This window comes from Belonocnema kinseyi, chromosome 6 (genome assembly GCF_010883055.1).
Source record: "Belonocnema kinseyi isolate 2016_QV_RU_SX_M_011 chromosome 6, B_treatae_v1, whole genome shotgun sequence".
Taxonomy (NCBI): Eukaryota; Metazoa; Arthropoda; class Insecta; order Hymenoptera; family Cynipidae; genus Belonocnema; species Belonocnema kinseyi.
Genome location: NC_046662.1, coordinates 50,505,311 through 50,515,375, shown reverse-complemented (window position 1 = coordinate 50,515,375; position 10,065 = coordinate 50,505,311). Strand labels below are relative to the sequence as shown.

General features: G+C 29.1%; 1 protein-coding gene across 1 annotated transcript; it reads right to left on the bottom strand.

The window, feature by feature from the left end:
* Positions 1–650: 650 nt before the first annotated feature.
* On the bottom strand, positions 651–2,074 carry LOC117175377 (tyramine receptor 1). The gene is made up of 2 exons (XM_033365085.1): positions 2,053–2,074; positions 651–1,822 (listed from the first exon to the last, which is right to left on the bottom strand). The coding sequence occupies exons 1-2, from the start codon at positions 2,072–2,074 to the stop codon at positions 651–653; spliced, it is 1,194 nt and encodes a 397-aa protein (XP_033220976.1).
* Between the last annotated feature and the right edge of the window lie 7,991 nt (positions 2,075–10,065).

Here is a 10,065-nt window from a genome sequence, read left to right as displayed (position 1 = left end):
GAAGCTACTTTCTTGAGATAAATTAGAGAAACTACTTTCATGAATCAGCCTTGATTTAATCAGACCAACCTAGACAGCTTTCTGATGTCATTTCCCAGCTACGCAAGTACTTTATTGAATATGCTTCCCAGGGACAAAGTTTTGAACCACTTGATCCTCACTGAAACTGCAATTCGCTCAAGTTGCAGGTCCGACGTCTATCGGGAAGGATATGCTTCATAGTTTCCGACCTCTTGCACATTTCGATAAGAAAGTTTCAATCCCCAAAATAAAGAGGTTTCTGAAGCTGCAAGCACTTCCCTTTTAATGCACTGAAATCGGATACGGATGATAAAAGACAACGAGTGGGATCTTAATAATATCAATAACTTATAATAAAAATGCGCAACCACTTTTTCTAGTAACGGATCTTTTTCATCCCGAAACTAGACCAGTCACAAATCCTAAATATGTACAGTCTTCGGAAGCAGAATCTTAAGAAGATCCAAAGTTCTTAGGCTGAGATTTCACATTCAATCCTCTAGGATCAGATATTGTCAGTCCTAAGTATATCATAAACTCGCTTTTTTAAATGCCCAACCGACAACCAGAGCAATCACGAATCGTAAATATGTACAAATTGCGGAAGTCGAAACCCCTCGGTGAACCACTTATCCAAGATGAAGAAGCCTCCTGAAAGCCCTCCTATAGTCGAGGTTGAAAATCGTGTAAATAACCGGGTTAAGAGCACTGTTAACGTATCCCAACCAGGTGATGAAGTAAACCATTCTGTCAGAGGGACAACAAGACGGACAGAAAGGAACAATTACATACATCAGGAAGAAGGGCAGCCAGCAAACAACAAACACTCCCATAATGACCCCCAGCGTCCTCGCGGCTCGTCTCTCCTTCGACAAGGAGATCCTCTGTCTTTCCTCGATGAATTGATAAACAGTCGTAGATGTCGTGGTAATCCCGGGACCGCCACGTCTCGTGTGTCCAGTAGCACAAGCAACCGTCACTTCCGTAGGTTCATCATCGATAAGCGAAGGTTTAGGTTGCGACCTTGGCGTCGATCTCTCATTGTGATTCGTCTCAGAGCTGACGGACTCCTCCGCGTCATCAGTTTCCCGATGCCTGGCAGATTGGACTACACCTAGTCGGCTTTGTTTAGCCCTTTCACGTAGCCGCCTTCGAGTGGCTAGGAAGATCTCCAGATAAAGGAGAGTCATGAGCAATAGTGGAATGAAGAAGGAACCTAGAGCTGAGTAGATGACGTAGCCTTGTCTTTGAGTCAGTTGGCAGGGTGTTCCAGGTTCCAGTTCCTCGGGCCAGTCGTTCCAGCCAGCCAGAGGTGGTGAACTGATGGCTCCTGATAATACCCAGACTCCGGCTATTGTCGCCAGGACTCGTTTTAGGGTTCGCTTCTGGGCGTAGTTGATGGGATCCGTTATGGCGAAGTATCGGTCGAGGGCGATGGCGCAGAGGTTCAGGATACTGGCTGTACAACAAAGTACGTCACAGGTGAGCCAGAGCTTGCAGAGGTGGATTCCAAAGATCCACTTCCCGAGTAGCAAGTAGGCTACGTTGAAAGGCATCACAAGGATTGCGACTGCGAGATCGGCTACTGCGAGAGAGACGATAAAGAAATTCTGTACGATCCGCAGTGGTCGGTAGGTGAAGACACTTAAAATCACGAGGGCGTTGCCGAGAACTGTTGCTAGCACCAAAAACCCGAGGGTTAGAACCGCCGCTGCTGCCTCCCAGGGCGGTAGATTTGAACCGGTTTCTTCCTCCCCGGAATGACAACCACCATCTCCGTCGTAGACCTCTCCCATCGTCCCTCCAAGTCCAACACTTGTTCAGCCCATCCAGGCCTCCTCCTGAAAAGAAAAGAGATTTAATTATTTTTTAATTTAATAAGAGAGTTTGAGATCTGCTGGTAAGGGTTTTCATAGAAGATCTTCTTTATCGACTGTCAGTATGAGTGATTGAGGTAGTAGTACAGGTCAATATCTAGTCAGTCATAATACACAAGGTGACCGCACCACTTTATTTTCAAAATAACCTGACCTTTCGCTGAATTGTTTTTCATTTTCCCTGTATATTATTATTTAAAGACCCAAATTCGAATCTGGTGTTACATTTTCAATATAGAATCTTTGACAAATTGAAAAATTATTTTAAAAAGGTGAAAAGGTATTTAAAACCATTCATTTCATAAAACTTTGAAACATTTCAAGTGTGTTGCAGAATAATTTAAAAACTTAAAAAATTGCCATTAATTTCAGTAAGATTGTAGCCAGTTTACAGTAATATAACAGCAATGAGAACAAATTGTTGAAATTCATAAACATTCACGGTGGATCAAGAAAAAATCAAGTGAATTAAAAACAGTCCAGTAATATAATAATATTAATTAAATTCAGTAAGTTTGCAGTAATATCAACAAACTACAAGAGAATCCAAAAGAAGCTGTTAAAACGTTTTAGAATTTTAGGAGAATTAATAATACTTCAAGGTAACTAATAAGAATTCGAAGTAAATTCCAAATGAGTTCAAATCAATTGCCAAAAATATTTGAATATCTCTTCAGATATTTGCTACCCGACAATATCCGTCACTTCATGTGAAAAAATTCTTTAAAATCCATTAAAATACAATAGAATCTCTTGAAATTGTATAAAATTTAATATTTCCAGATATTGTGGAAAATCGACTAAAATACCTTGAGATATTTAAAATCCACTAAAATGATTTAAAACAAGTAAAATTAAAATAATTATATAAAAACCTGATGTTACTTATAAATAATTTAAATAATTAAATCTTCTAATTCCCTTGGAATCTTTTTAAATATCTTAAAACGTTATAAGCCCTTTAAAATCGTTCCAAATCTTCGAAAATCATGTGAAATTATTTAAATTTTTTGAAAATGCCTTGGAATCTTTGAAAACACTCTAAACTATTCTAAAACACTTGGAAACCGTTTAAATGATTGAAACCAAATAAGAATTCCTTTGGAATATTTCACAATTCTTTAAAATACTTTAAAAAATTTTAATCGTTTAAATTCTTAAAAAATGAAAGTCTCCTTAAAATACCCATAAATAATTGAAAATATCTTAAAATTGTTCAAATCCTTTAAAATATTTTAAAATATATGTTGAAACTTTTCAAAGCTGTTACAAACCCTAAGAATTTTTAAAAATACCCTGAAATATTCAAAGTTCTTGCAAAATTGTGGTAATCCTTTAAAACCTTTGTAAATCCCAGAAATTTGTAAGAAATTATTTATATTTGCATTAAAATTGGTCTAAATCCCTTAAAATTCCTCAAATCCTAAAAATCCCTTGCATTTTTTTTTATTCATTGAAAATTCCTTGGAATATTTCAAAATATCCTCAAATATTCTAAACGTTTTGAAATATTTTAAAATCCCTCGAAAGGTTTTGAAACTGTTAAAAATTCTTTAAAAGTTTAAAAAAAATTTTAATCTTGGAAGCCCTATGAAATATCTTTAAATTCTTGAAATCCTTAGATATATTGAAAAATTCCTTGGAAGATTTACAAAAATTCTAAAATCATATAGGTCCTATAAAAATATTTGATATCTTTCGAAATTGTTTAAAACTACAGGAACCATTAAATTCATGTAAACAAAGAAATCTCTTAAAAATTCCTTGGAATTTTAATAAATACCCTAAAATTACAAAAATCCTCTGGAATCACTCAAAATTATTGGAATATATTAAAAATTGCTTGGAATATTTCAAAATACCTTCAAATATCTCAATTTCTTTAAAATCTTATGAAATACATGGCCATTTTTTAAAGCTCTTCAATATTTTTTGAAATTGTTTAAAATTCCTTAAAATTTTCATAATTCTTTCGGAGGCGAATTAAATTATTAAAATTAATTTAAAATTCTTTGGAATTTTGAAAATATCCCGAAAATGGTTTATCATTAAAATATTTTCAAATTCCTGGAAACTTTGTAAACATATATGAACTTTAACATCTTTAAAATCTATTGAAATACCTTTAAATTACTGAAATCTATTAAAGTTTTCTCAGGGTCTTTTAAAATACTCTAAAATATTTTAAATTCTTAAAAATCTTGCGGAATATATTGACATTTTTAAAAAGATTTTACCCATTTTATCAAATCTTTTAAATCCATTTTCCTAATTCCTGGCCCACTTGCTTCTTCGCTTTACTTCTTTTTAAAAAGTCCCTTGAATCTTTTTCAATACACTAACAAATTTGTAATTTCTTAGCATCTGTTGAATTGTCTTGAAATTTGGTTCAAGATTTGTTAAGCTCTTGAAATTTGAAAACACTAAAATATTTCAAACTTTTTGAAATCCTGTTCAATTACTGAAATGGATTCAAAATTCATCGGAATCATTTAAAATACCTCAAACAATTTTTAATCCTATGAAATATTGTAAAATTCCTTTAAACTTTTTAAAGCTTCCCAAAATTCATTGAAAGTTTTAAAAATACCCTGAAATCTTTGAAATGCTTTGGATTGCATCTAAAGTATTGAAATGTATCAAAATTTTCTTGGAATCTTTTTAAGTACCCTTAAATATTTTGAGTCCTATAAAATGTTTCAAAATTCCAAGAAAACATTCAGTTTTCAAAAATTTCTTAAAATGTTAAAAATACCCTAGGTCTTTAAAATATTTTTAAATTTGTTCAAATTATTGAAATCTATTGAAAATTTATGAGACTGAAATCTATTATAATTTTCTTGAAATGTTGCAAAATACTCAAAAATATTTAAAATCCTTCAAATCTTTTAGAATCTATTGAAACTTTTTAATACTTTCAAAAATTTCCTAAAATCTCTGAAAGCTTTTTTTAATTCCTGTCTCACTTCCTTTTTCTTTCTATTTCTTTTTAAAAATTTCTTTGAATCTATTAAAATACCATTGAAGAATTTAAAATTTTTTTAAATTTTCTAAAATACTCGAAATTTTTTAAAGTACCTTAAAATTATTCAAATCCGTTTAAATCCCTTTAAGTTATTCAAGTATATTAGAAATTGCTTGAAATTTTCTAAGATAACCTAAAATATTTGAAGTCATTCGAAATATTTAGAAATTCCTTCCAATATTTGAAAACACCCTAGAATATTTCAAATCCTCTGAACTCCCATTAAATTACATTAATAAATTCGAAATCTGTTGGAATATTTCAAAATACCCTAAATAATTTTTTATTCTATGGAATTTTAAATTCTTGGAAATATTTTAAAGCTTAAAAAAGTTTAGGGTAGTTACAAAAATACCCTGGAAAAATCTATTAACATTTTCATGAAATCTTTTCAAATATCCTAAAATATTTCAATTCCTATACAATTTTTCCAAGTCCAATAAAACTCTCTAAACATAAACATTTTTTTTAAATACCCAAAATCTTTAAAGCACTTTGAAATTACTTCATGTTATTGAAATATATTTAAAATTTCTTCGATTTTTTTAATGAGCCCTTACACTTTCAAAAAATCCTTTTGAATACCTTTATATTAGGAAAATTTATTGAAAATTTCTTAGACAGTTTTAGAAGACCCTACAATATTAAAAATTATTAAACATTTCCCGAGATCTTCTGCAACTATTTAAAGCATTTGGAAAAATCTTGATATTTGTTAAGCACCCTAAAATATTCTAAAAAATCCTTTTTAATAGTTGTAAATGATTGAAATCGATTCAAAAATTCTTGAAATCTTCTAGAATGCCCTAAAAGATTCCAAAAACGAAAAATGGATAGCTTCTTAAAGGCTTCTTAAAGAAAATTCCCAGACTTTTTCAATTTTATTGAAATCCCTGCCTTTTCCATGATTTCCTAGTTTTTTCCAACCTGCGACCATTTAATCCACCCTAACGGATATCAGTATAAGTGTTTGTTAACAGTAGATCAAGTTTACATGTAGTCAGAGACAAATCACAAGTATTGATCAGAGCACAGTCAAAAGTTTTGGGATGAGCAAGTAGTACATGTCAATATGTAATCAGAAAATATTATCAGTCACAAATCATAAGTATTGATCAAAGCATAGCCAAAAGTTCAGGGATCAGTAAGTAGTATATGTCAATATGTGGTCAGGCAATCTTAGCCCAGCCAAAATGAGATTTTTTTCTAATATAGAGAGATATGACCCCTCTTAGTAGCATAATGAATCGTAAAGTTTTTTATTTCTTGTCTAACAGCTACTAACTCTCCTGGTTTCTAATAAAAACACTAATCCCTCGTTATAACTTCTTTTTGCAAGATAGTGACCCGAAAATAGGATGAAGTTGTTCATTATGGGGAGAGTGAGTATGAAACTTTTAGCATTCGAGTGTCCTCAGCCCAATTATACTTTATCTCAGCACTTGGCTCCTATTCGAAGAGTTTTTAATGGAAAAAGGTTACTGAAGGCAAAAAAAAGGTTTCCTTTGTTCAATAAAACACATTTAAGGGATTGAAAGTTCTTTTAGCGAAGATCGAATCTAGAAGGTCCATCAGTTACATAAACATTAAACATTAAACATTAAACATCGATGTTTGGATGTCAATCATAGAAAACCGATTGGATATACAGAACTATGTGCCAAACTTCATGTGAAGTGTTTATCTATTTGTTCTTGTACACCAGCGTTGAGTGTAGCGAAACCATTGATTGGAATTTGTTCACTATCAAGTGTTTCAAACCGTCACCAGTGATTCGTACTAGGACCCAGGTGTAGTGCGAAAGTATTGATTATTTTCTGCAAATACCACTTTCTGGAATTAAGATGAAATGTAGACTTAAATTATACATATCAGAATGTGAAAACTTATTTGAAAAACAATTTGGTTTTACATTACGTAAAACTATTAATAGAAATGTATTAGGGACCGTACTTAAATTACGTCAAGGATTATAGGCCCTCTCTAAGCCCCCCCTCCTGTAAGAAACTGTAATCAAATATTTCTACCCCCCCCCCCCCCTAGATCGCTGTACGTAATTTTGAGTTTTTAGAAATGTTTTGCAGTAGAATTAGACAGGCTGTCCGAAAACATTTGTTAAATCCTTGAACATTAATATTTAAATACTAGCATTTTAATCGTGTAATACTTTTATTATAGAATCTTTTATTAACGGAATAGAACAGTATTTCAGACACAAATTTTAATTTTTTAGAATTATTAATTTATTTTAAAAGAAGAATGTCATAATTTATATTTCAATCAAAAAGATAAAATTTATTTTAAAAAAAATTTGTACCAAAATGACGAATTTTCAATAAATAGAGATTTTTCACTGGAGAAAAAAATAAAAGTTTTTAAAAACTGTTTAACCTTCAAACCGAAAGACGAATTTTCTCCAAAAAATGGAATTTTCAAACAAAAAATATAAATTCAGTAAAAAATTAATTTTCAACGAAACTAGTGCATTTTTACCTAACAAGAATAAAATTTTAATCAAGAAAATTATTTATTTTTAGCAAAAAAGATGAATTTTCAACAAAAAAAGATCATTAGTAAAAGAACCAAGAAAGGGTTTGTCACTAAAAAGTTAAATTTTCAACCAAAGATATAAGCCTTTAATAAAAAAAATAAACTACAAAAATGTAGTTTAATCTTTACCCAAGTAGTTGAATTTTCAATTAAAAAGGTTTAATTTTCAACAAAATAATTAAACCTTCAAAACAAGAGATGAATTTTGAACTAAAAATATAAATCTTTAAAAAAATGATTTCTTAGCAGAGTGATTCAACCAAATCTTTCAAACATAATAATTGAATAATCAACGAAAGAATAATAATTTTTAATCAAAAAGGTGCACTTTCATTAAAAAAAGAAATTTCTACTAAAACAGATGAGTTTTTAAATAGAAAGATAAATTTTCAAAAAATAGTTGCATTTTCATCCAAAAAATACTCCAGTTGACTTTACAAGATCAAAATATAAATTTTGTAACAAAAATAAGTTTCTACGTAAAAATTGAATTTTCATTCAAAAACGATGAAGTTTTTCTACCAAAAATATGTATTTTTAACAAAATAGTTAAATTGTCTACCTAATATTTAAATTTTTATCTAAGAAAAATGAATATGATGCAAGAACGGTAAAATTTTTTATAAAAAACGGCAAACTTTTCTTTAAAAAGTTGAACTTTCTTCTAGGCAAAATTTCAGTTCATGTTTCAGCGTTAAAATAAATAGATTTTAAATCAAATTTTTACATTTTCAACACAATAGAAAAAAATTTCAACCAAAAAGTATGACTTTTCAATGAAATTGTAGAATTTTCAACCGAATAGTTGGATTTTATTTCAATAAAGATGAAATTTCTTCTCAAACAGATGAATTAACAAAAACTTTAAAAAAATAGTAATAATTTTATCCAAAGAAGATTCCAGTTAATTGCTCAAATCCAAATAAGAATTGTAAACAATAATTTCATTTTCTGCTCAATAGCCCAATTTTTATCCAAAAATTATAACTTTTTAACAAGATTGTTGAAATTTTAACTAAACAGTTGCACTTTTATCCTAGAAAAATTAAAATTATACTATGAGAGGTAAATTTTGGAATCAAAAAGACAAATTTTCAAAAAAAAGAGTGGAATTTTAATAAAAAAATATTTCAATTGACTTTTCAACACAAAAATACGAATTTTAAACAAAAAGTAAGAGATCATGCCTAAAGACTTGCGGCTGTCATAGCTCTAAGTATAAAAAAATCTGAAATATAAGCTACAACTGTAATAATATGTACACAAAGATTTAAAAATTAGGATATAAAATGATTTTGAAACGAGTTCAAAAAATTTCAAGTGATTCCGAAATATTTCAAAATATTATTGAATATTTTAGGGGATTAAGCAAGATTTAAACTAAATTTAAAAATATATTTTAAGATATTCTAAATGAGTATAGAGAAATCAATATATATTTTTAAAAATGAAGTAGATTTTGAAGGATTTAAAAAAATTGTCGAAGATTTTAAGAGACTTAACAGACTTTGAGGAATTCCAGAGGCTTATTTATATTTCAAAATTAATTATAAATTTTGAAACTTATTTGAATTCTACTAAAATTCTTTAAAATGACTTAAAATTGTTCAGATTCTTTAAAAATATCTTGAACTGTCTTAAATATTTTGAAATCTTTTAAAATTCATTCATAAACTTTGAAATTTTGGAAATACTAAATATATTGATCTTTTCCAGTAGAAAACCGAACTTTTTGTTAAAAATTCATCTTTCTTGGTAGAAAATTAATCCTTTTTGGTTAAAAATCTATCAATTTGGTATAAAATGCAACTATTTGGCATAAAATAAAACTATTTCATTGGAAATATTTTTAGGTTGATAAATTCAACTATTTTGTAGATAATTCGTCTTTTTGGCTTCAAAAGTTAATAATTGGGTTGGAAATCGATGTATTCCGTTGAAACTGCGTTTTTTTTGTATTTGAATTAATGCTTTATCTAAAAATTAAACTTTTCAACCTTTGCTTGAATACTGATAGTTTATAATTTGAAAATTCAACTATTTTGTATAAAATTAATGTATTTCATTGAGAATTCTTCGTTTTTTGTAAAATTTAACTTCTTCAAAGCTCTATTACTTTGAATTAAATTTTCGGCTTAAAATCCGATAATTGGTCCTATTAACTTCAAACTTCAGCAATTTACTTTAAAATTCATGCATTTCGTCAAAACATTTGCTTAAAAATTGTTCGTATTTCATTTAAAAATTAAACTATTTTGCAGAAAATTAATTGATTTTGTTAAAATTTCGGTATTCGGGATACTCTTTTAGTATCTTAAACTAAAGTTCAAATTCATCAGCCAGCCATTTTGGATACAAATTCAAAAAAGAAGCGCATCTTGAAAACATTTTAGATCAACTTTTTTAAGATTCTAAAATTCTCTGTGTGGTTATTTGCAATATTCAGAAACCATTTTTTCCGCATGATTTTTTATCCTAAAAAAATACCAGAGTTATAACACTTTTGAAATAAAAAAAAATAACAAAAGTAATAACATTGATTTAAAGAACGCACAATATGAAAAAAGGCCCAGAGAAGAAAAATGTTGATTT

Bases quoted from the DNA above. Each gene is read 5' to 3' on its own strand.
- LOC117175377 (XM_033365085.1), bottom strand. From the start codon at position 2,074: ATGAAAAACAATTCAGCGAAAG. The intron at 1,823-2,052 runs GTCAGGTTATTT...TTGGACTTGGAG, and splicing joins GAAAAACAATTCAGCGAAAG to GGACGATGGGAGAGGTCTAC.